Source organism: Mobula birostris, chromosome 5 (genome assembly GCF_030028105.1).
Source record: "Mobula birostris isolate sMobBir1 chromosome 5, sMobBir1.hap1, whole genome shotgun sequence".
Taxonomy (NCBI): Eukaryota; Metazoa; Chordata; class Chondrichthyes; order Myliobatiformes; family Myliobatidae; genus Mobula; species Mobula birostris.
The window spans coordinates 29,172,332-29,199,521 of NC_092374.1; the positions used below are offsets into that span (position 1 = coordinate 29,172,332).

A 27,190-nucleotide genomic window follows, 5' to 3' on the forward strand; every position below is an offset into this window, starting at 1 on the left:
CTGAAGTCGATAACCATCTCCTTTATCTTGCTGACACTGAGGAAGAGGTTATTTGCCTGGCACCAGACCCTGAGCTCTTCCTTCTCCTCTCTGAAGGCCATCTCATTGTTGGTGATGAGCCTACAACTGTAGAAGGAAAGGAAACGACTCGTCAAATTTCAAACAAAAGAAGATCTGCAGATGGTGGAAATCAGAGTAATACTGCTGGAGGAACTCAGCAGGCCAGGCAGCATCTATGGTAAAGAGTAAGCAGTTGACATTTTGGGATGAGGCCCTTCATCAGGACACTTCACAAATTGCTGTACCTTCACCTTTTTTTTTAAAGTGTCCAGGTGCTTTATAAAGTTTGGATAAGCTTATTTTGAAAAAGAAATAAGGCCACTATTTAAAATTATTTATTACAATTTAAATATGTTTTAAATGTCAAAGATATTTTTTTAAAAGCCAGTAACAGAGACAACACTCTTCCTCTGCACGCAGGGGGACTGGATCAGTGCAATCCAGCCCATTGGTATAGATGCCAGAAATCTAAAATGCAACAGAAAATGCTGGAAACATTCAATCCTTCTCAAGGCGGCTTTTCTAAATTCTTAAACCCACTATACTCGTGAGTACCGAGGTTAATTGCGCACGAACAATGTAAACTGAGAAGCTATCCAATGATTCCATCAATTTACTGTAGTCTCAACAATTTGTTACTAACAGATGACTCTCATTCCGACATCTTTCAAACACATTTGGTTCCAAAAATTTGATGCACCCGATGAATTTAATTACACTTAAATTTTACAAATTAGACTTTATAACCACGACCCTGCACGCTTAATGTGGTGTAACTTTATTAAAGAAAGTATTCAAGAGGTTAAGTTCTACTGCGTGGCATTCAGTACCCCTCTGATGAAATTAATTTAAGGACAGGTGCGGGAGGGAAAAGGGATTAGAAAGAGGTGTCGTTCTGGAGAGATGGATAGAATGGAAAGAAATTGGTGTTGAACACTATCATAGACAGATTTACTTGTCTGCGTGTTGTAAGTCCTATGTCGATCTATGAGTATTTTAATTTCCTCGCTCCAGTTTCTCAGTCTTGGAGACACACTGCACTTCCAGTAAGTTAGTCCCCTTCTAATGCACGCCTTGTCATTTCTTACAATGCAGTGTTTAATTTCCTGGGCAACTAAAACTCCACTCTTAAACCCTTGCATTTTTAATCCAAAATACGCCGGCGAAAATGTAATTGCCTTTGTCTGCGAGGTCTAACCCAGTGGCTCGGCGCGCGAACTCATTTGACCTTACCGGCCATCTCCATTGACTTCGAATTTCTTCGCCAGCATTTCACACTCGTATTCATTTAAATTTATACACAACTCGGTCAAGATATCCTTAAACTCCTCTTTGCTGATAAACCCGGTGCGGTAAGGGTCAAGCTCCTGAAATTCTTTCCTGAGATCGTCCCACAGGTAGTCAACCTGGAAGTTGTAATTAAATCAACAGTGTAAACTGAGTTTGACAAGGCTACATTTTATAAAACAAATTGTACCATAACCCCTTAGCAACTTAAGAGGGTTGGAGCGTTGATCTGGAAGCGCGACTTTTAACTCTCGCCCGGCGGCTGAGGGTTTGAAAAATACAAGTTTGTAAGGGAAGCCGATATCAGCATTGAGAACATGAAACTATGGGATGATGGTTTTAAAATTTAAAATAAAAATCATCAAGTTCACCACGGCTTACGAGGTTGGGAAATCGACGGTCAAGTTTGAACGTGGCTCCAATCTTCGTCAGTTCTCCCTTGGCCGACTCCACCAATCACCTCCCAGCCTCCGTTGCTATTTCATTCCCTCCCTCCTCCATCCGCCAGTCATTCCTCCTCACCTGAATCAACCTAGGGCTCGCCACCGCTTCCTCATTCCTTTCCCTTTTCTTTTTATACTGACTATCTCCCCTCTAATCTCCCAGTCTAGATGAAGGCTTTCGACCCAAAACTGTCTATTTCCCTCCAGACACGCTGTTTGGCCCGCGGAGTTCGTCCGGCAGTTTGTGACTCCAGACTCTCCAATCTAGTTGACCCCGATCTAGTTGGCTATCCAGTTGAGAAGTATTTAGAAATAGGCAATAAAACCGAGCACAGTCACCGACACACACGTTCTGTGAACACATTAAAAATAAACCAATAACTCAGTCATTAGATTGCGAGGCAAGAACCTCACTTTTGCGCGGACGTTGTCCACCAGGATGTCGGTGGCGCAGTTCAGGTTCTTCGAGCGCATTCTGAGGTCGCCATCTCCCTTCCTTGGGGGGCTGATTTTGGCGTTGGGGAAGCAGGCGGATTTAGGAGAGTGGCCGAAGTGTCTCACAAACTCCAAGAAATCCAGGGTTTTGTCTTGGTTCGTGATGAGAGTTTTCCAGAGCTGGCGAATCTCGCCCCGGGTTACTTCTGGCCAAATATCAAAGCTGGGAGGCAAACGGGGAGGGAAAGAATAAAAGCGGTCAGACAGAAACGACCGAAAATAAAGCCGGGGCATCACGTTAATCGGAGAAACAAAGGCCCGATGCAAGTGAATTACATTGACCGCTAAAATAATTCTCTTAATTGTTGTTCCGTCGTCACTGCGAGAATCATTTCTGCATCTCAGCAATTCTATTTCTTCTTCACGTACATATACGTAGATTTACCGTTTTAGAAGCCGGTACATGGTTTCGTGGTTGAGCCGCTTTGAATTAATTTCATCCAATTGTTCAAATTCTCTCTCAACTTCTTGATACTGTTTATACAACAGAGTTTTAATAACCTTGAAGAGCTGTGCCGGGAGGAAAGAGAAACAAATCAGAAACCTTCATTCGTAGATTAAACATCATTTCTTGTATTCGTCCGTGAGCCAGGACTCCAAATTTGGGCCACCAGTACCATCTGGGGGGAATAATTCTTACAGTGATTTTTGACAAGGTATACACCCCTAGTGCTAGAAAATATGTGATAGCATTGCAGCGGTGGTAGCTTTCTGTGAGGGGGACTGGGAGTTGCACCTCTATGCTCTAAGAACCATGATCCCATGGTGCTTTCCCTATGATAAGGTGAATTATGCCAGGTACCTGTCCCCTTACTTTGCTCAGATGATGAATCTCCCAGAGAAGAATCCTTCTGTGTATGAGGCCTTCAAGGCAGGCCAATTCTCAGTGCAGCTGTCAAGTAACAACCTCTTTGGGCAGATCCCTGTGGACCAGGCTATTGAAGCCACAGTGAACAAAGACACACAGACTCCTGGAGGCACACCACGGTTCAGCCTGAATGCTGGAACTATCAAGCGTTACTACATAACAGCAGAGCACCGCAGTGCATTCCTGGGATGGTTAAGGGAGATGGTGCAAGGCAACAAATCAGAGCTTTGTCATGCGGAGCTACAGCGGCCAAGAATCCAGAAAGATGAGGAAGCAGTTTCAGCAGTGGTTAGCCTCATACATGAAGGGGTCAACCCATTTGCAGAGAAGCAGGACCTCATTAGCATCTCTACGGCAAAGACAGCCCCCAAGGACATTGCCTCTGACCTGATGAAGGCATATGAGATTGGTGAGCAAAGCTATGCAACCTTCAAGGATGAGAGACTAGAGGAAGACCCACCAGCAAAGAAATTCCATGACCCAATGAAAACCAACAAGCTGGAAACATTCAGTGATATGTGTAAGAAGGGAGAAGTGAAATTAAATGGGAAGGCAATCACCTTGAAAGCAGACAGGTCTTTGTTTGGACGCATCATAGTGATGGCACAAGGGCGCAGTCTACGTATGGAAGATACCCTTTTTCACCCCCTTGGACCATTGCCCTGTCCACACCAGAAGGATTGCTGAGAAAGATTGTTTTGATTTGATACAACAATATGGAAAATATCATGACATTGAAAAAACTCCAGAAACCTTTCCAAATGAGGTTTTTTACCTGGGGGGGTGGGGTAACATTTTCTGCTGTACTGATGTTAATATGGAATATATACAAAAAGTGATTACTTATTTGAAGTAATAAAGCTACCACTGGTGCAATGCTATCACATATTTTCTAACTCTAGAGATGTGTACCTTGCCAAAAATCACTATGAGCATTATTCCCCTCAGATGGTACTGACCAACCCTACTGGCTCACGGACTATATATACAGTACACCCAGTGGATACTCTATTAGGTACACCTGTACTCTTGCTCCTTAATGCAAACATCTAATCAGCCAATCGTGTGGCAGCAACTCAAAGCATAAAAGCATGCAGACATGGTCAAGATGTTCAGTTGTTGCTCAGACCAAACATCATCAGAATGGGGAAGGAATGAGATCTAAGTGACTTTAATCATGAAATGATTGTTGCTGCCAGATGGGGTGGTTTGAGTATCTCAGAAAATACTGATCTCCTGAGATTTCCACGCATTACAGTCTCCAGAGTTTAGAGAGAATGGTGCAAAAAACAAGAATATGTCTAGTGAGCTGCAGTTCTGTGGGCAATAAGGCCTTGTGAATGGGAGAGGTCAGAGGAGAATGGTCAGGCTGGTTTAAGGTGACAGGAAGAAAACAGAGATGAGAAAATCTGCAGATGCTGGAAATCCAAGCAACACACACAAAATGCTGGAGGAACTCAGCGGGACAAGCAGCATCTATGGAAAAGGGGAAGCAGTCGACGTTTCGGGACAAGACCCTTCAACAGGAAGGAAACAGTAACTCAAAAAACCACACGTTACAACAGTGTTGGGCCAAAGAACATTTCTGAATGCACAACACATCAGACCTTGAAATGGATGGGCTACAGCAGCAGAAGACCATGAACATACACTCAGTGGCCACTTTATTAGGTACCTACTAAAGTGGCCACTGAGTGTACAGTATATCCAAACTACTCACTGGGGAATATTTCTGAATAATTGCAAGCACCGTGATATAACAGTAAAGGGATTATAGAGAGCTGATGATTGAATGTATTTTGTAATTGTCAGTCAACACCCAAGATCATGAGAATTGGCTGTGCGTTAAAAGTTAAACAGAATCACAATCAAGTTTGTTATCACTGAGATACGTAGTACAATTAGTTGTTTTATGATATTTATTATGAACCATGGATAACTCGGAAACCACTAAGTATCTTAAATAAACCATGATGTATAATTTAGTACTCAGTTACATTAATTGCTTCTGAAATCTAATGAGGTGAGATTGTGTTCTCAAACAGCACCTGCTCAGGAGTTCTACCGTATCTCTTGTCTTCATCCAGTTGACCTGAGCTCTGTTTCTCTTGTAGTCCCTTTTGTCCGGTTAAGATTACTGACTTCTCATCAAAAAGACTGGAAACTCCTTTCCTGTTGAAAATGAACAAACGAATGAGTATATTTCATCTGAAGGGGCTTCGCGTCCGAAGTAGAATGCTCCGCTGTTTCACGCAGGAACTCCCACATGAGGGAATTTCTGTGTCAAGGGAACTCAACTCCAACAGGGAGTCTATGACAAACCTCAGAGGTGGAGGATTAAAGGAGTTCTGTTGACAGGTCATTGACCAAATACTCTGTTTCTATCTCTACGGATGCTTCCTGACCTTTTGAGCACTTCCGTATTTTTTGTACATGATGATTTGAATCATGTTGATTGCAAATGTTGCTCCGCTATTTAAGAATGGTGGGAGGCAGCAGAAAGGAAACTATAGACCTGTTAGCCTGACATCAGTGGCTGGTAAATTGTTGGAATCGATTGTTAGGGATGAGATTACGGAGTACCTGGAGGCACATGACAAGATAGACCAAAGCAGGCATGGTTTCCTGAAAGGAAGATCCTGCCTGATGAACCTACCGCAATTCTTTGAGGAATTTACAAGCAGGGTAGACAAAGGAGATGCAGTAGATGTGGTGTACTTGGATATTCTGAAGGCCTTTGACAAGGTGCTGCACAGGAGGCTGCTTAGCAATATAAGAGCCCATGGAATTACAGGGAAGTTACTAGCGTGGGTGGAGCATTGGCTGGTCAGCAGAAAACAGAGAGTGGGAATAAAGGGATCCTATTCTAGTTGGCTACCAGTTACCAGTGGAGTTCCACAGGGGTCGGTGTTGAGACCGCTGCTTTTTACAATGTATGTTAATGATTTGAACTATGGTATTAATGGATTTGTGGCTAAATTTGCCAATGATACAAAGATAGGTGGAGGAGCGGGCAGTGTTGAGGAAACAGAGAGCCTGCAGAGAGATATAGATAGTTTAGGGGTATGGGCAAAGAAGTGGCAAATGAAATACAATGTTGGAATGTGTATGGTCATACACTTTGGTGGAAGAAATAAACAGGCAGACTATTACTCAGATGGGGAGAGAATTCAAAATGTGGAGATGCAAAGGGACTTGGGAGTCCTTGTGCAAGATACCCTAAAGGTTAACCTCCATGTTGAGTTGGTGGTGAAGAAGGTGAATGCAATGTTGTCATTCATTTCTAGAGGTATAGAATATAAGAGCAGGGATGTGATGTTGAGGCTCCATATGGCACACTTGGAGTATTGTGCGCAGTTTTGGGCTCATTATTTTAGAAAAAATATACTGACATTGGAGAGGGTTCAGAGAAGATTCATGAGAATGATTCCTGGAATGAAAGGGTTACTGTATGAGCAACGTTTGGCAGCTCTTGGGCTGTATCCCCTGGAGGTCAGGACAATGAGGGGGGATCTCATAGAAACATTCCAAATGTTAAAAGGCCTGAACGTATTAGATATGGCAAAGTTATTTCCCATGGTAGGGGAGTCTAGGACAAGAAGGCACGACTTCAGGATTGAAGGACATCCATTTAGAACAGAGATGTGGAGAAATTACTTTAGTCAGAAGGTGGCCAAGTCATTAGCTGTATTTAAGGCAGAGATAGATAGGTTCTTGATTAGCCAGGGCATCAGTGGGTATGGGGTGAAGGCAGGGGAGTGGGGATGACTGGAAAAATTGGATCAGCCCATGATTGAATGGCAGAGCAGACTTGATGGGCCGAATGGCCTACTTCTGCTCCTTTATCTTATGGTAAGTGGTTGGAGTGCTCGACCAGGAGGGTGCTGGAAGCATATATAATATAAACATTTTTAGAGGTATTTAGACAGACTCATGAAATAGAGGGATTCAGACCATGTGCATGAAGATAGAATTAGTTTAAATCTGCATCATGGTGGCACAGGTCTGTTCCTGTATTATACTGTTCTTTGTGCTCTAAGTTTAATTCTGAGATAGGTAGACTATTATTTGCTGGAGGTATTAAGCAATGTGGGACAAAGCAGGATGCTTATAGAGGCATGTTGCAAATCAGCCATAATTTCATCGACTTGCAGAACAAGTTCAAGAACTATAACGGTATCCTGCTCTTTCTGTGTTGTGGGATTCATAGACTTTCCAAGAATTGAAAACCTCAAATAAGTAAGGCAAAACTATGCAATTTAGAGGTTCCTGGATGAAAATGTCAACAATGAGGCACAGAAAAGATGTTTCATATGACAGAATGTCTGAAAGAATATAGAAGGTGTAGGGATGAAGTTAAATGATAAATTAAAAAAAACAAAAGGACAGCATGAAAAAATACTGGGAAGAAAATCCAGAGGTATTTTAAACTTACTTAAAGAACACAACCAGGCTATATGTAGAGGATCTGGGTGGAGTTAAATTAAATGCAGCTGTCTTTACAAGGAAAGAGATGGGGCTGATGTTTAGTTAAGGAGGAACTACATGAAATATTGTATGGAATAAGTTTTGTAAAAGAGGAAATATTAAGGATTTAGCACCCCTGAGACCCCTGACTGCAGCACTAATGACAGAGGAAGGTAGTGGGTAGTGGACTGTTAATATTGTACAATTGTTTAAAAATGACAAGTTGGTTTAATTTCATTGGTGGCCAAATTATTGGAATTTATTTTCAGAGAATATAGCATCGATTTGGGAAGACACAGATTATCAGAATTAGAACTAATCTATTAAAGGAACATTATGTCTGATTAACTTAATTTAACTGAAGAGGAAACAAGGAGGGCTGATGACAGTAAAGTCCAAAGTTCAAAGTAAATTTATTATCAACGTACATATAGGTCACCCTGAGATTCATTTTCTTGCAGGCATTCACAGTAGAACAAAGAAATACAATAGAATCAATGAAAAGCTACAAAGACTGACAAACAAACAATGTGCATTTGAAGACGTCTTCATATATTCCAGCAAGTCTTTTAGCAAGGTCTAACATCGCAGGTTTGTCGAAAAAAGAAGTAAAGGTGCATAGGATCCAAGGGTGGTGACCTTGTGGACAAACCAGATCCAAAAATGATTCAGTGGAAGGAAATCTTTGTGACTGGAAGGTTGTTGCTCATGCGGTTCTGCATGGTCTGTACATGCTTCCTCGTTTGTGTAAAACATATCAATAGTTTAGACCTAAAAATAGGGGCACGATGAGGAAGTTTGGAGTTAATATGACCGTTAGTTCTGTGAGTAGTGGGGAGGAGGAACGCAGAGAAGATTTATACAGACATTTCCATTGCACTGCATTACTGGTGTTTCATGCACCCATGTGGAACCCGTCAATTTTATCAAGTTTGCCTCCAACTTCCACTCTACCCTGAACTTTACTTGGTCCATCTCTGATACTTCTCTCCCTTTTCTCGATCTCTCAGCCTCCATCTGGACTATACCTCTTCCCACCCTGTCACTTAGAAATATGCCTTTTCCTTCTCTCGGTCCCTCCGCTTCCGCCACCTCTGTTCTTTCCATTCTAGAACATCTGAGATGTTCTCTTTTTTCAAAAAAATGGAGTTTCCCTCCAGCGTCATCAGTGCTGTAATCTGCATCTGCTCCATTTTCCACACATCTGCCCTCACTCCATCCTGCTGCCATCGTAATAGGGAGAGGGTTCCCTTTGTTCTCCTACCACCCCACGATCCTCTGTATCCAGCACATTATTCTCTGTAATCTCTACCATCTCCAATGGGATCTTATCACTAAGAAAATCTTCCCTCCAACCCCCCACCATGTTTTCCATAATCATCACTCTCTATGTAACTCCCTTGTCCTTTCATTCTTCCCCAATGAAATCCCTCCTTGTACTTATCCCTATGAGCATTACAAATGCTACACCTGCCCCTACACCTTGTCCCTCACCATCATTCAGGGCCCCCAAACAATCCTATCAGGTGAGGTGACATTTCACCTATTTGGACCCCTGTTGAACTCATCTATTGTATCTGGTGCTCCCAGTGCAACCTCCTCTCATCGGTGCAGATTGTGGAACAGCTTCGTAGGACACCTTTACTCTGTCTGCTATAAAAGGCAAGGTCTACAGGTGGCTACCCATTTCAATTCAACTTCCCATTCCCATTCTGACATGTCTGTCCATAGCTTCCTCTACTGCTATGATGAGGTCAAACTCAGGTTAGAGGACCAACACATCATATTTTTTATGGGTAGCCACCAACTGATGGCATGAACAATGATTTCTCCAACTTCCAGCAATTTCTTCCTTTCCCTCCTTTCTTTTTTCCATTATTCATTCTGGTTAGCCCTTTTCTTCTCACCTGCCCATCACCTCCCTTTGGTTACCCCCCTCCATCCCTTTCATCTATGGTCCACTGTAATCTCCTATTAGATACCTTCTTCTTAGCCTTTTACCTTTTCTACCTATCACCTCACAGGTTCTTACTTAATCCCAGCCACTTTCTCCCTCACTTGGTCTCACCTATCACCTGCTAGCTTGTACTCCTCCATCTTCTCATTCTGGCTTCTGCCCCCTTCCTTTCCAGTCTTGATGAGGAGCCTGGGCTCAAATCTTTGACTATATATTCCCCTCCACAGACACTGCCTGGCTTGCTGGGCTCCTCCAGTAATATCTGTACATTGCTCAAGATTTTCAACATTTGCGGAATCTTTTGTGTTGAGGATAGTTCCACGACTGTGAAAGGTTAGCCCTGGCTGGGTATACCAGGGTGTTTTTTTTCAGGAAGAGGAGAGACTCAGCAGAGACTCAACTGAGAAGTATACAACAATGAAGAACTGAGATAGAGCGAGTAAAAAGAACCACTTTCCCTTAGCAGAGGAGTTAGAAAGTGAAAGGTAGGGCACAGATTTATTGTAAGTGCTAAACGAGTTAGAAGGGAGATGAAAAAAATCTTTTTCACCAAAGGAGAGGGCCTCTGGAACTCACTTTTTAATGTGGTAGTAGAGGCAAAAATAGCCATCACATTTAAAAAGTGCCAGAAGAGTTGTGACCAGCAGGACCATGGAATAGAGCTGGAAAGAGAGATTAGGTTACATAGATTCTTTTTTGATTGGCATTGACAGGTTGAGATAAATGGTCTCCCATCTTTTGAATTATTATAATCCAACCCAAAAGAGAGAGAGGAGGTGGGAAGAAGGGAGAAAGTGAGTAAAATGAGGGAAGATATGAACAATGCCAGAGATCAATATTAAATAAAACATATTTTAGGCTCTAAATTTAATTTCATTGTCCATTTTTACAAATTGGGAAGTAAACACCTGTAGGAATAATTTGTGGTTGAAGTTGAGGATTAACTAAAAGGTGCTACTAAGTTAAATTTTATTAGCAAAGTATCAGCAAAAGAAATTCATTGAAAGAAGTTTGGAAGTAAACTTGTTGAGTTGGAAGTGCCTTCATGAACATCAAAAAATGGATGAAGAGCTCAAAACCAATGATTTTCTGTGCATAAATGTCATGTATCGAGAAGCACTAACTGAGACTAAATTGTACATTCAAGCTTTCTGATGTTCTTGTTGAATGGAAGACACCACCAATATTGCATTTTCTGAATATGCCTAACTGCCAAAAGAATAATCTGTGGTGGGGCCTAATCTTGGATCACTCTTGTTGTTGATCCCCTGTTGACAATGACAGATCTTGACCTGAGAATGAAAATGAAAGTATATTTTATATGTATATATGCATAGGGTGCCGAAGTTTCCTTGACAATTCTTTGCTACAAAAAATTAAGCTCATCCAAAGCTCTTCACCTTCAGTTATCAGTCTTGCGTTTGCCATGTTAATAACTTTTAAAATGAAGTTCAATCTTAAAATGAATTTCCCAGTTCTCGAGTTATTCAAAACCTGAACAGGGCATTCACATTTTCAATATGCAAGTTCATATCAAAAAGAAATCTAAGTATGACCTTGACTCAGGAATAGTTTCTTTCCTACTGCCATCAGACTTTCTGCACCACAAACATGAGAGAATCTGTAGATGCTGGAAATCCAAAGCAACACACACAAAATGCTGGAGGAACTCAGCATCTATGGAAAGGAATAAAGAGTCAACATTTTCAGCTGAGACCCTCCATTAAGATGCTGCCTGACCTGCTGAATTTCCCCAGCATTTTGTGTGTGTTACTCTGGATTTCCTGCATCTGCAGAACCTCTTGGTTGAAGATTAAAACATGCAATATCACATGACAGGATCACAATAGTAGTAGCACATCGATGTCATTAATAACTGTATTTCCCTTCCTGCAACTGGCATCAACAATCAATTTAACTATTCATCTTCATGTTCAGATCCAATGACCAGTATCATTATGGTTATGTTAGCATGTAACCTACGGGGCATTTAGTGTAATGTCACAACATTTGCACTCTAGGATAAATTAAGCACCTTGGCATAGAGGTTAGCACAACACTTTACTACAGTACTGGCTTTACAGTTCAACGCTGTCTGTAAGGAGTCTGTACTTTCTCCCCGTGGCCACATGGGTTTCCTCTGGGTGCTCTGGTTTCCTCCCACGGTCCAGAGCCCTACTGGTTGGTAGGTTAATTGATCATTGTAAATTGATCCATGATTAGGTTAGGGTTAAATTGGGGGTTGCTGGATAGCACAGCTCGAAGGGCCGAAGGGAACCTGAGCTGTATCTCAATAAATAAAATATAAAAAACGTTAATAAAAGGCAAGACAACATTGCAGAAAGCAAGCTGATTTATATACAGTATAATTCATAACCAAGGCTCCCACCCTGAATCAAACTTTTGACTATCCTTTATTTTTTTTGAATTGCACAATTGTTTAAAAGATAATTTATGTTAATGACCATTAGATTCAGTCAACTTCTCGGAAGCCTTCCTCAGCAGCACCGCACTGTCGTTGTCCGCTGCTGAGGCAATGGCAGCAATGCCATCATTCCCGGTCCATTTACCTCACAGGTTCAATTAATGGCAGTGCTGATGCGATGAGTGAAATGACCTCAGTAGCCATGTGTAGTCTGGCCGACAGTAACAAAGGAATTTACTCACTAACACGGCGTGGAAAAGACTGCACATAAAGGTTATCAGGGAGGCGGCCGATTGCTGATAGAGTCGCCATATTATCATGCGTGAGAAGAGCGGCAGTCAAACACACCCAACACCTGACAAACTTGACACCAGTCAGCCCTACAAGCTCACATGAATGGCAAAAACAAAAGGCACCACTAAATGAGTTTTTCTTGCGCTTGGGTGAACGGTGTGTCTGCTTTTGGGAGTTTATTAGCGGCAAACGTGGAGGCTTTTGTCCACGAGTAATGATAGACACTTCCCATCTATTTGAACAGGCCGGCCACTTGGAGTCTCCACGAGAGACACGGTTACGGAAGGCGACCCGGGGTCAGACAGAATTAGCCAAGCGAAAACAATACAGAAATTAGCCTGACACTTAGCAAGGTACTGAAGGACTTTAGTGGAATAATTACCAGTGGTAAAAACTGCTTCAAGACACCAACACCACAAATGCAAGGGCACACGGGCGGCTAGGATTTAAATGATTTGCTCTTTGTTAATTTATTAATATATGTATCTACTTGGTGCACCTCGGTCTCTGTACAAAGGCGATGCAAAGATGCAGGTGTCGAGGCTGTCGGAATAAAAGCGCGCATTTTCGGTGAATGAAGCAGGAATTTTAGTCCATTTGCTCCATCTCGCGAATAGGCGATCAAACGCGGACCTGGTTCACGCAAAGCCTGCGTTATACGACAAACCATGGTTGGACCTAGGCAAGGTTGGGCCTGGCTTAGCATTAAGCGAGGAAGTTGAAGAGAGCCGTTTGTTACGTGACAAGAGAAAGCTAATAGTAATCCGTGATTAGGTGAAGTAGAGGTAAAACCCTAGGCAAAGGCCACGAAGAGCAAACTTTTCTTTTAATTGCGAGACCGCATTTTCATTTGCTCTCCCCTTTTTGTGATAATTACCCTCGCAACGTGGACAATTTGTTTCCGATGATTTCTTGTTTAGGCGGCTTCTGGTTACGCGACGCAATATTTTTTAAAGTAGTATTCTAAGTTAACATTGCTGGAGATCCTCTTTTATCATTGCTCTGAAAGCAGATGCACCTTCGGTGAAGAAGGGTCCTTCAAGAGCAGAGTGCAGAGAATGCAGGGACGTGTGGGAAGGCAGCGGTAGACAACCGCAATGTGGAGTTTGTGACATTGTAGTGAAGAAATAATAAGGGGTGGAAAATCTCAGCCCGTGTCTCTGTTTGAAGGACTGCTGACCCAAAGCCGCAGCCGCAGTGGGGACTCCGTGTCAAACACGACCTCAGGAGAGAAACTAGGAATAGAACAGCTCAGCGTGATTCAGGGAGGCGAGTTGAAAATCTCAATGTCACACGCAAGCACATGCACACACCAAAGATAGAAGGGATGTAATAGATATGTAGATATATATTTATAGAGGGAAAGGGCGTGAGGGGTGGTGGTAGAAGGGTCTTTGGACAGAGACACGCCGACCACCACCCGAGTAGCGATGGGGATGTTGAAGAAGGGTTGAATGGGAAACGTTGGCAGGGATCGGGGTTTGTGGATGAATGTGGAAGTGTAGAATGGTTGTTTCTTTTTTCTTCTGTTTGAGTTGATTGTTGTTTCTGTCTGTATTTTTTTTCTCTCTTGAATCGATTTAGGGGGACAGGGAAGTCAGTGTGGGCGGCTCTGAAGAAGCCCCTCTCTACAGCTGCGGCTCAGGGGATTAAGCAGCTTCATCCACAAGGCAACATTACACAAGTAGCCTTTGAACAAAAGTCATGGATACTATTAATGATATGGTAATCCTTAATCGAGCTACCTCCCAGTAGTGGTTATACTGACATGGGAAGAATATCTAAGTCCTGGAAGCAGCCCGCTACAACACTGTGCTATTGTTTACCCCAAGCTCGACCACGACTAACTTTTTTTTCCAGCATTTCTAAGTCACTTTTCCCCCTTTTTAATAAAAAAAAATGGAAAACCAGTGCACTGCATCTAAATCGGTTTGGATTTTCTTCCGGTAGTTCCCACACACGTTTAGTATCTTCTTAGTGTTCACTGCACCAGCTGTTTATGGATGTTTTTACATATTAAAAATAAGACCACACAAAGGCAAAGACTAAGACCTCTGGGAAGATACATTAATGGTGGAAGAAGACTTTAAACATTTATGTATTTCCCATCTTTCACAACAGTCAAATTGAAATCAATTTAATTCTGAATAATCAGAATAATTCTTAAGAGATATGGCCTGCTAATATTCTTAATCAGGAATATTGTTCGCAAAAGACTCCATACGTTTAATAAAGAGCTATCAAAAGTAAGTTCAATGTAGTTTACTTACAGGGAAATATACACTAAAATGTCAAAAGTCAATGTCAAAATGGGTTACTTCCTTGCTACAATATGAAGTAATATTTTAATAAGCTGTCCTAATTCATTCAGAACAATGGTTACTTTACTGACTTGCTGATACTTCTGTGATATGCTAATAATTACTGAGAAATAATTGGATGTGCAATAACGGCATAAGGGTGACTGTAACAGTTTTGCACAGTTTAATTCATCTGTCATATAAAATAATTAGACAAAGGACTATGATATAAGCATTGTTTCAAATATATTAGAATTAGCTTTTGCATTAAAATAAAAATTATCATTTCAACTGCTTTTAAATTTATGTCATAATGTAGAAAAATAGATTTATGTAATGTATTCAAACAATCACAAGAGATGTTTACTGTTTCCTTGAGTAAACAGACTATAGGTACATAAAGCTGTCAAAAATAGTGTGTATATTTGCAGGATGCCTGTTAGATTTAAATATGGTTTCCATGATAGTCCAATAAAGATCCAAAAATTAAGCCATACCTAGAGTCAAACATGGCCATGAATTGCGGGTAGCGGACATTTCCGTCTTCATCAAGGGGAATTCTGTCAATGAGCAGCTCAAACTCTTCATCAGTAATCTCCACACCAAACCTGCAAAAAAAAAAGAGAAGAAACCAGCAGTCAAAGAGCAAGTTCACTTTCAGGTCAGCACAACCCACAAAACACTCGGCATATGGCAGCCGTTAACTTTTTGTTACAGAATCTGTCTTCAAGATCAAGAGCACCACATGAATATCAGAGGTTAATCAGGGTTTTGATGGCTCCAGATCTCAAAAAGAAAGAAATTCTACTAGGCAATCCATCCGTAAGTTTAGCACATCTGATGGATAGAGATCCATACTACGCAGCCAAACAAATCAGATGGGTTTGTAGCTTATGAAGTTATTCATTGCAGTTAACCACTCATACTAACTTAAACAAGTGAACTCTGAAAAGGCTTCCAAAAGGGTTTTAAGCATGTAACAAAAAGTAAGAAAGTCGCCAGGGCTTTTTGAAGACCTATCTAAGCCATTTACACCATTTACATCTGGGGATAACTTTGCAAACATTTTATCATAAATAAACTATTTCTACTTTAGTAGAATATCCAAAGAAAATGTAAAGCTCTGTTACTCAATAATTATTATACAAGATCAATACATCATAACAGGGAATACCTTGTAGGAAAAAAATAACAATGTTAAAACTATACTGTCAGACCTGACTATTTGATTGCTCCCTCCCTCTGGATCCCCAGGTATAAAATGTGTTTCAGCATACTGTATATATAATATATAGCTTATCGTAACCATTTAAAAACACCAAATACTTCATCATGAATCAATCTAACCTAAATTATGAATAACTCACTCAGTGAAGGAACAGTTACAATGCAGTTCACATGATTCTCAAATGGTTAAAGGTGCAGTTTAATAAAAGATCCAAGTTTCCTTGGAATTTTATTTCAAAAAGCACTGTAACTATTTGAGTTGATAATTTCCCATTACACAGAAGCGTTAAGTGAAACATGACCTGCTGTACCTAAATGTAACTGTATTTTCAATTTCTCTAGCAAATATAGATGTTCCAGAGACCCCATAATTTTTTCAATTTCTTGCTTCACTTTCAGAGAACTGAATGCTCCACCTGCACTATAGCAGAACTGGTGAGATAATGAGATTTGCCTGAAATTATGTTTTGGTTTAAAATGTATTCAACTTCTCCTCTAAAATGTCACCAATATTTAAACCATTATGAAGTGGCACTTCCCAAACAAATCTTAAAGGGAACTGACAAAAAAAAAGAACAAGACTAACAACATTTCAATCACAGGAAGGTAAGGTTGTCCAACCTGCTTCTGGTACTATTAGTACTACATTAGACCCATCTACCTCTGTCACATTTGCCTTTTGAGTACTTTTCTTTTAAATGTATGTTACTTGTATTCTGAGTTGTGTTTTCTTCTCAGACCTCCATGAGCCTTTCATCATTAATCCTACATTTTTAACTTGCTTCTACTTGACCAGTGGAAATTGTTTGTTTTTAATTATTTACTCTCTCAAAATCTTCATGACTAGAAATAGTCTATTAGGTCTATACCTAATTTACACTGTTCCCATGAATATAGATATGATAGAATGGGAAATTTAATTTCTGATCATAACTCCTAGTCTAGATGTTTTCTTAGTGATTTTGTATTTATCTTCCCCATGACTTGGGATATCGCTAGTGTGGACAGGCAAAAGTGTGCACAGTTCTCCAACTACAGCCAATTAAATATCAGCTATTCATCATTATTTAATTCAATGAGACATAAAGCCCAATTTTCACAGCCTTCTTTTTTGGCTTGTCTCAGTGAGATGCTGCTTGAAGGTCAGTGCATCTGCAGTCCCTTATTCTCTGTTGTGTTCTGGGCAGATCTGATCATGGCTAAAACCAAGGGAGTGCAATGGGAGGCATTCAAATCAGCCCAGGGGATGCACAATCACTTTATATTCCCAAGGGTCAAGATGCTAAAAGATGCTTCATATAATGTAAGGAGTAACATAAAACACAAAGGAAAGCTTACAGAAACACAGGACCAAAGCTGGATCTGGGTAAATGAGAGAAATTCAAAGAAGGGCAAAAAGTCACTAACAAGATTTATAAAGGTTGGGGATGGGAATAAGGACATTACAGATTCTATGAAGAATTTCCCAATGGTTTTTGATTTGGGAGGCAGGTCTTCAGATTGAAAAGTTTCCCTGCTTTTCTGCTATTTAAGAGATGTCTCAGGAAATTGAAGGAATTATATACCAATTATCCTGATACAAAACTTCTGAAAAAGTAAATAGAAGAGATTCTATAGCATTTTGTGTGTGTGTTATTCTGAAAGAGTAGTTGATTGATTTCATGACGATAGCTATACAGGCAAACCTTTTGATCTAAAATCTCAAGAGTTGAAGTTATGCTTGAGCTACACCAACCTCTGTTTAATCTATGCTGTGCACATGTCTGGACATCGGATTTTAGAAGGACACATGGTATGTTGCATGCATTTAGTGGAATAGTCCCTGATTTACAGGACAAATTACAAGAGGCTGAAACTATAGAGATTAAGCGATGCTTTACTTTTACGCTGATAGTCTAGACAGAGAAAGTTATTACTGTGACTGGGCAGGCTAGGACTTAACCAAAGGGAAGGGAAAACTAGGATATATAGTTTTGGAACACAGGACAATCATAATTTAACTGGATGGAAGCTTAGTTCAACCAATCGCAGAAATACTTCCACTATGAGAGCAGTTTACAGGTTGTTGGCTTTGCAAAAATTGCACTTGATCTTCAGCCTGAAACATTGACTCTGCTTCTCTTTCCACGGATGCTACCTAACTTGTTGAGTTTTTCTAGCATTTTCTGTGTTTATTTCAGATTCGCAGTGTCTACAGTCTTCTTGCTTTCATTCCTCATAAGTTATCTTAGCATTTCAATTCCTAATAATTTCTTCTCTTCTCTCTGTTCCCAATGGGAAGAAGATACAGAAATTTTAGATCCCACACTACCAGGTTCAGGAACAGTTATTACCCTTCAACCATTAGGCTCCTGAACCAACGTGGATAACTTCACTCATCTCAACAGCAAACTGATCACTGAACACAATCCATGGACTCACTTTCAAGGTCTCTATAATCCATGTTCCCAGTATTTTTTATGTATGCATTGATTCTTTGCTCTTTGTGCTTACACAGTTTGTCCTCTTTTGCACATTGATTGCTTGTCAGTCCTTGCTTGTGTGGAGTTCTTTTTAATTGATTCTATTATAATTCTTTGTTCAATTGTAAATGCTTGAAAGAAAATGAATCTCAAGGTAGTATATGGGAACAGACATGTACTTTGATAATAAATTTACTTTTAACTCTGAACTTTGAGTTATCCCAGCCGTCACAACAAAGAAAACTATTACAAGTGAGGAATTTTATTCCTTTAGATATGAACTGTTGGAATTTTTTAAATTAGCCAAGGTCAAAGTCCAAAGCTCAGTGAGTCTGAAGGTAGAAAGCCCAAAAGGCTGAAGACCGAAGTGGCTGAGTCTGGAGGCAGAGGCCAAAAGATCGACTCTGCAAGTCCGGGACAGGGTCTGGAAATTGGAGACCAAATGTCTGTGAATCTGAGAGTCTGGAGGCAGCCTGTCCTGGAACTGGAGGCTTGTCTGTGTGTATGACAAGGTTAGGGTTCCCTTGAATGGAAAATCCTACAAAAAGTAGTGGATAAAGCCCAATCCAACCCTCCCCACCATTGATCACATCTACACGGTGCGTTATCGCAGGAAAGCAGCTCCCATCATCAGGAACTCCCACCACCCAGGTAATCCTTTCCTCTCGCTGCTCCCATCAGGAAGAAGGTACAGAAGCCCCAGGACTCACACCACCAGCTTCAGGAACGGTTATTACCCCTCAACCATCTGGCTCCTGAACCAGAGGGAATAACTTCACTCAACTTCACTTGGCCCATCACTGAAATGTTCCCACAACGTGTGCACTCATTTTCAAGGACTGTTCATCTAACATTCTCGATATTTGTTGCTTGATTGCTTGTTTGTTTATTTATTTATCTATCTATCTACCAATCTATCATTATTTCTTTCTTTTTGTATTTGTACAATTTGTTGTCCTTTGCACATTGGGTGTTCATCCTGTTGGTGCAGTCTTTCATTGATTCTATTTTGGTTAATGGATTTATAGTATATGTCTGCAAGGAAATAAAACTCGGGGTTACAATGCCTATAAAAAGTATTCACCCCCCCCCCCCAAAGTTTTCATGTTTTATCAAAAACACAAAATACTCTGCAGATGCTGGGGTCAAAGCAATGCTCACAACACGCTGGAGGAACTCAGCAGGTCGGGCAGCGTCCGTGGAAACGATGAGTCAATGTTTCCATGGATGCTGCCCAACCTGCTGAGTTCCTCCAGCATGTTGTGAGTGTTTCATGTTTTATTGTTTGACAACATTGAATCACAGTGAATTTAATCTGGTTTTTTTGACACTGATCAACAGAAAAAGACTCTTCCATGTCAAATTGAAAACAGATCTAAAATTAATCTAAGTGATCTAAAATTAATCACAAATTTAAAACATAAAATAAGTGATTGCATAAGTATTCACCCCCTTCAAGTCAGTATTTAGTAGATACAGCTTTGGCAGCAATTACAGGCCTGAGTCTGTGGATAGATCTCTCTATCAGCTTTGCACATCTGGACACTGCAATTTTTCTCCATTCTTCTTTACAAAACTGCTCAAGCTCAGTCAGGTTACATGGGGACTGTGAGTGAACAACCCTTTTCAAGTCCAGCCACAAATTGTCGATTGGATTGAGGTCTGGACTCTGACTTGGCCACTCAGGACATTAACTTTGTTGTTTTTAAGCCATCCCTGTGTAGCTTAGGCTTTATGCTTGGGATCTTTGTCTTGCTGGAAAACAAATCTCCAAAATCACAGTTCTTTTGCAGACTGCATCAGGTTTTCCTCCAGGATTTCCTTGTATTTTGCTGCATTCATTTTACCCTCTACCTTCACAAGCCTTCCAGGGCCTGCTGCAGTGAAGCATCCCCCAGCATGATGCAGTCACCACCATGCTTCATGATAGGGATGGTGTTTCTGATGATGTGCAGTGTTTAGCTTACGCCAAACATAACATTTAGTCTGATGGCCAAAAAGTTCAATTTTGGTTTCATCAGACCATAGAACCATCTTCCAGCTGACTTCAGAGCTTTTTCAGACTCCACATGCCTTCTGAGCTTTTTCAACAGTGGCTTTCTCTTTGCCACTCTCCCATTAAGCTGCGGCCGGTGAAGCACCCGGGTAACAGTTGTTGTATGTGCAGTCTCTCCCATCTCAGCCACTGAAGCTTGTAACTCCTCCAGAGTTGTCATAGATCTCCTGGTGGCCTCCCTCTCTGGTCTCTTTCTTACACGGTCACTCAGTTTTTGAGGATGGCCTGCCTTAGGCAAATTTACAGGTATGCCATATTCTTTCCATTTTTTGATGATTGACTTAACTGTACTTCAAGTGATATTCAGTGACTTGGAAATTTTCTTGTAGTCATCTCCTGACTTGTGCTTTTCAATAACCTTTTCACGAAGTTGCTTGGAGTGTTCTTTTGTTTTCATGGTGTCGTTTTTGCCAGTCCTGCCGAAGGGTTTCGGTCCAAAATGTCGACTGTACTCTTTTCCTAGATGCCACCGGGCCTGCTGAGTTCCTCCAGCATTTTGCGTGTTTTGCATGATACTGACTCACCAGCAGTTGGACCTTCCAGATACAGATGTATTTTTACTACAATCAATTGAAACACCTTGACTACACATGGTGATCTCCATTTAACTAATTACATGACTTCTAAAATCAATTGGCTGCACCATTGATGACTTAGTGTGTCATATTAAAGGGGGTGAATACTTATGCAATCAATTATTTTATGTTTTATATTTGCAATTAACTTAGTAGAGATCTGTTTTCACTTTGAAATGAAAGTCTCTTGTTCTGTTGATCAGTGTCCAAAAAAAAGCCAAATTAAATCCACTGTGATTCAATACTGTAAAACAATAAAACATGAAAACCTCCGGGGGGGTGAATACTTTTTTGTAGGCACTGTATATTTGGTGACTATATGTACTTTGACAATAAGTTTACTTTGAACTTTGACCTTCCTTTGGAATAGCCACAAGCTCTGGAAGAGAAACACAAGAAAATAGAGGCAAGTGTATGCCACCTTGCCACCTGGTTCCTCAAGTCTGTCCCACCATTCAGGCCTTGATTCCTCTTTTGTGCAGGTAGCCCATAGCACTGAACTCCTGATCTTTCATACTTATGTAACTTCCTCCCCCCTCCGCAGTCCAATGATCTGGCTTCCATAACCGTCTGGGGTTGGGAATTCCAGAGATGCATCACCTAAACAGATGTCCTAGCATTGCATAATAAGTGCACTGAAATTAATTAACTTCTTCCATCATTACATATGAATGGCATAGATTTTAACAAAAGACCCAAGCCATTGGTTTGTGGCAACGAAATGAGGTACATTTCCCAACATCCACAATGAATTCTTGCTGAGCCTGATTCCACAAATGGACTGTAGAATGCTGGAATCCTGCACTCACTCCTCTTGTTGTCTTCCCTTCGTTCCCTGTTCACTATTAACCATTGGATGATGGATATCTCCCTACCTCCTAACCTCATCCCCCGAGACCCCAACCCCAGTCAGAGGGGTCACAGAGCTAAACAGCATGGAAGCAGGCCTTTCACACCTACCTGCCTCTGCCTAACAATTTTCTTAAGTGACCTCGTTCCATTTTTCTACTTTTGACCTTCCTGTTTTCCTATTATTGCTCGCTCTCACGTCACAGACATTTGTGTGATACCACTAAACCTTTCCTCTCCACATAGCTACACAAGTGCCATTCAAATCCTGCATCCCACCTCTTGTCACTTTCTCTGACAACCCATTCCACAGGGGCAAAGACATTCACTGTGACAGCTGGAACCAGGCATCTCTCTCCTTGCATTTGGTGCTTCAGTGGCAACAAGAGAAGAGCAGCATCAAGTTTCATCCTCCTTCTAGCTAGAATTATTGAACAACCTAAAGCATCGTCAATGGAGATGCGAATGGAAAGAAATTATGGGTCCTCCCCATGTAGGAAGACTTGACTTATAGTCAGCCTGTAAATATGAACAAGCATCTAGGAGATCCATAACATGGATGGGATGAATTTGGTGGTTTCTGTGTTGCTGGAGGCATCGTCTGCCATGTGGGAAAGGGGCATTTCCATGTGCCATCTCCCCCCAAGCACACAACCCCTTCCTTCCCACCGAGCAGCCACAATTGGCACAGCAGACGCTTACTCACTGAGTCATGTGAACATAAGAACATAAGAAATAGGAGCAGGAGTTGGCCATCTGGCCCATCGAGCCTGCTCCACCATTCTATAAGATCATGGCTGATCTGGCCATGGACTCATCTCCACCTACCCACCTTTTCCCCATAACCCTTAATTCCCCTACTATGCAAAAATCTATCCAACGTTGTCTGAAATATATTTACTAAGGCCAGCTGGCAGCTACTCTTCCCATGTTTGCTCGCTCTGCTGTTATGGCTGTTACTGTGACTCTCTACTTTCCTTCCGTTCTTCATTTTTACCTCTGATGTGCCTGTCAAGACTTTGTGCCTTCCTCTAAGAAGACAGATATAAGGTTAATTTCTGACTTATAAACAGTTCTGCTTCGGGCAACTATCCACACATTACAAAATAAATAAAGCCAATCATTAAATCTCCCTTTTTTAAAGTCTATCAATCAAGAGATTAAGGTGAAACTTTACAATATGCGTCCCTTTAAAGAAGTAGTAACGTGTGTCCTTTATTTATTGTGTTCTTGACCTCTATATAGCAAAACGAGTCTTCCACTGATAGGCTGAGCAGCCCTAAGCAAACACACACTTCAGGACAAAGGAAGGCGCTCATCTGATGGGAGCCATTGGTGTCTCCAGCTGCTTTAGATCTCTGCAAGAAATTTCACTGGTTCTCAGAACCACTGCCTTCTTTATTTCCCGTTGTCGCTGCAAAAGTGCTATACTGCCACCTCGTGGGAAGCTTAATTATTACTTAGACACAAGAAATAACCTGCGGATGCTGGAAATCTTGAGCAACGCACTTAAAATGCTGGTGGAATTCAGCAGGGTGGGCAGCATCTATGGATGGGAATAAACAGCCAACATTTTGGGCTGAGACATTTCATCTGGACTGGGAAGTAAAGGGCCGAAGCCAAAATAAGGGGGTTGTGGCGGGTGAGGGAGTAGACAGAGAAGGAATGAAAGCTGGCCTAGATTATTATTTTGGTTTATCAGATATAAAAGCATAACCACACCATGTATGCCGAATTTCTGATGGCTGCAGGAATAGGTAATGAAAACTGATTCCCAAATAATATGAATATATTTGGCACTTTTAACATTGACACTTCGCAAAAGGGTACTTAAAGAAAACAGATGCTGAATTAAACACAGGAGAGTACCCTAAAGTATGATGAATTAGGTGGACTTTAAAGAGGATCATAAAAGAGGAGATTGAGTTACAGAGACAATAAGATTTATGTAGATATTTCAAAATGGTTTTCCTAAGAATTGAAGAGAAACTTGAAGAGGAATTTTGCTCTGATGTTGCCTTGGTCGTGACATTTCTGATATAAGGAGAGACTGGATAGGCTAGATTTGTTTCCCCTGTAGCAGAAGGTTGCTGAGGGGGTGACCTGACAGAAGTATATGAAATTCTGAGTGGGTTAGATGGGGTAGATGGTAGGAATAACATCCACTTGGTGGCAGTGTATACGACAAGAAGGCTTTATTTGGAAGGGATTGGAAGGGGATTTTATTTTGAAACACAGATGGTGGTTGGAGCCTGTAATGTGTTATGTGGGAAGACAGGTATTCTCACAAGATTTAAGGCTGTTGAAATGCCAAGGCATAGAAGGCTATGGATGTAATGTGGTTAAATGGTATATATAGAGAGGTGACAATGGTCAACGTGGACATGGTGCACCTAACGGTTTGCTTCTGTGCTGTATGACTCTATTGCTGTTGCTGATAGAGGTGTGGTAACCATGGTGACAAACTGGTGGGGAAGAGGGCTTGAATGCAGGTTAGACATTGTAAATTTTCTCTGTGATTTGCAAGATATTGCTGAACTTGAGGGCCTGAGTTATAGGGGAAGGTTGAATAGGTTAGGACTTTATTCACTAGAATGTAGAAGATTGAGAGGAGCTTTGATAGAGGTATATAAAATTATGAGGGATACAGATAGGGTGAAAACTAGAGGTTATAGTGTAAGGGTGAAAGGTGAAATATTTAAGAGGAACCTAAGGGGGAACTTTTTCACTCAGAGATTGGTGTGAGTGTGGAACGAGTTACCAGAGGAGATGTCGATGAAGATTCGACAGCAACATTTAAGAGAGGTTTCAATAAGTACATGGGTGGGAGGGGTGTGGTCCAGGTGTAGGTCAATGAAACAAGGCAGATTACCAGTTCAGCATGGACCAGATGGGATGAAGGGCTTGTTTCTCTGTACCTGGGCATCGTGCCACATTCTGGTGCGGCTGGATGGTTTAACTATAGGAAAACTATCAAACTCCAGCATTAGAGAAACTCTCTGAAATAAATCCGCCACTCTAGAAATAATTCACCCAGTGGCCTGAATTGAAAATAAAGGTTGACACCCATCCTGTGACAGTTCTGCGTCATAGGTGCATGTTTCAGATGAAGCATTACCCGAGGCTACAGCAACCCTTTGGAAAACATCTGTCCGTCAGCAAAACAGATAATCTGGTCATTAGCCCTCCTGTTTGTTGGATCTTATTCTCCACAAAATGCATTCCACATTTAAATAGTAATTCAGTTCCAAAAGTTCTTACGGTAAATGGGTGTGAGTCACATTGGAATATTCTGGGAAGGAGAATAACAAGCAAGACCTTCATTGTCCATTCACCCATCTGTATAACCTACCCCTCTCTGCTCCGCACCACCACCAATACTCACTACCACCATCAGGCAGGAGAAAAGAACCAGTGGGAGATTATGGATGAACACGAAGGTTAACTTTCCCGGTTCACCTTCACCTCTTTAACAATAATTATTGCCAGGTAGTAAAGGTAATTTTTAAAGTTGCTCACCTTGTTGCTTATGTTGTTCTGCTAAGTATTGTGGGCATGATATGTTGGTGCCAGAATCTGCAGCAAACCCGGAGGGTGGACCCCAGAACATTCTCGGGTGTAGAAACACAGAAACCCTACAGCACAATACAGGCCCTTCCGTCCACAAAGCTGTGCCGAACATGTCCTTACCTTACAACTACCCAGGTTTACCCACAGCCCTCTATTTTTCTAAGCTCCATGTACCCATTCAAAAGTCTCTTAAAAGACCCTATCGTATCCGCCTCCACCACCATCTATCAGGTCACCTCCCTTCCCCCATCACTCCAAGGAGAAAAGGCCGAGTTCTCTCAACCTATTCTCAAAAGGCATGCTCCCCAATCCAGGCAACATCCTTGTAAATATCCTCTCCGCCCTTTCTATAGTTTCTGTGCCCTTCCTGTAGTGAGGCGACCAGAAATGAGCACAGTATTCCAAGTGGGGTCTGACCAGGGTCCTATATAGCTGCAACATTACCTGTCAGCTCTTAAACTCAATCCCACAATTGATGAAGGCCAGTACACCGTATGCCTTCTTCACCACAGAGTCAACTTGCGTAGCAGTTTTGGACTCAACCCCAAGATCCCTCTGATCCTCCACACTGCCAAGAGTCTTACCATTAATGCTATATTCAGTCATCATACTTGACCTACCAAAATGAACCACCTCACACTTATCTGGGTTGAACTCCATCTGCCACTTTGTGTTGTTTGTTAACACAAATGATGCATTTCACTGTATGTTCTGATGTACATAAGAATATTAATCATCTTAGGTGAGTGAATTGACAGAGTGTACCTGCTCTCTATGGCAGCTCGGAACTCCTGTTGGCTGACAACATTCATTTCCAGTTTGTCGATTTTACTGCAATTTGGAAAGAACAAACCCAGTGAGAACAAAATATATCTTTTGTTGAGTATTTCTCTTTCAAAGCCAGTATCCCACAAGTTCTGGTTACTTTAAAAAGCTGAGGCTTAATATTTCTACCTTGAATTAATTTGCTCTGTGCAATTCACCAAAAATAGGATGGAGCAATTTAAAAGAATTTAGAATTCTATGTGCAATTCCAGATGAACTTGTGATAACTAAATTAAATGAATCTGAATCTGGCATTGAGGGCATAAATTGTGATACCAAGTTTTTTTTAATGTTAAGACCTGACCCTGCTTACAAACAAGGCTCTGCTCTCATCTCCCCAATCAAATGGATGATTGTGCAAAATTTGCATCAGCCTGCTGCTACTCAGATTCTTTAAATTTAAGGGATAAATTTAACCAGTCTGGGCCCAATACACAAATTTGCACCAATCCATTGCTCTTCAATCGGACTCTTTAAATTTAAAGGATGAATTTTACTATTCTGGGCCCATTAACCTCCTCATGCTGGTTCTTAGCACATCCAGTGCAGAAGGCTTGACCTTGCTGGCCCAAAGTATACTGGACTTCAGACGTTTGCCATGAGTGGTGTCAGGCCTTCAAACATGCCTGAGAAAGACCTACTCCCTAAAACATTGCTGAAAACTTTGACAGACAGCGAAGCCCCACATCCAGTTCCAATGGTTACACAGGCTACAAGGATCAATTAAAGTAACATACACAAAATGCTGGAGGAGCTCAGCAGGCCGGGAAACATCGATGGAAAAGAGTAGACAGTTGATGCTTCTGGCCCAATCTTGATGGAGGGTCTCGGCGTGAAATGTTGACTGTACTCTTCTTCATAGATGCCGCCTGGCCTGCTGAGTTCCTCCAGCATTTTGTGCGCGTTGCTTGGATTTCAAGCGTCTGCAGATTTTCTCTTGTTAAGGATCAATTAAAAGTTATGAAATGAATGTCAGAGGCATTTTTTTCTCTGTTCTATTTTCTCAGGTGGAGCTTTATTGTCATTGCTG

At 41.3% G+C, this 27,190-nt stretch overlaps 1 protein-coding gene across 3 annotated transcripts in view; it reads right to left on the bottom strand.

Annotated features, from left to right (window-relative positions):
* Positions 1-27,190, bottom strand: part of LOC140197206 (EF-hand calcium-binding domain-containing protein 6) — a 66,718-nt gene that overhangs the window by 4,543 nt on the left and 34,985 nt on the right. For all 3 annotated transcript variants that reach the window (XM_072257130.1, XM_072257129.1, XM_072257131.1), the window contains 6 exons: positions 26,101-26,166; positions 15,094-15,204; positions 5,202-5,325; positions 2,671-2,795; positions 2,205-2,448; positions 1,294-1,466 (listed from right to left, as the gene is read on the bottom strand). In XM_072257130.1, coding sequence (XP_072113231.1) covers positions 1,294-1,466; positions 2,205-2,448; positions 2,671-2,795; positions 5,202-5,325; positions 15,094-15,204; positions 26,101-26,166 — 843 coding nt within the window. The remainder of the gene's footprint in view (positions 1-1,293; positions 1,467-2,204; positions 2,449-2,670; positions 2,796-5,201; positions 5,326-15,093; positions 15,205-26,100; positions 26,167-27,190) is intronic.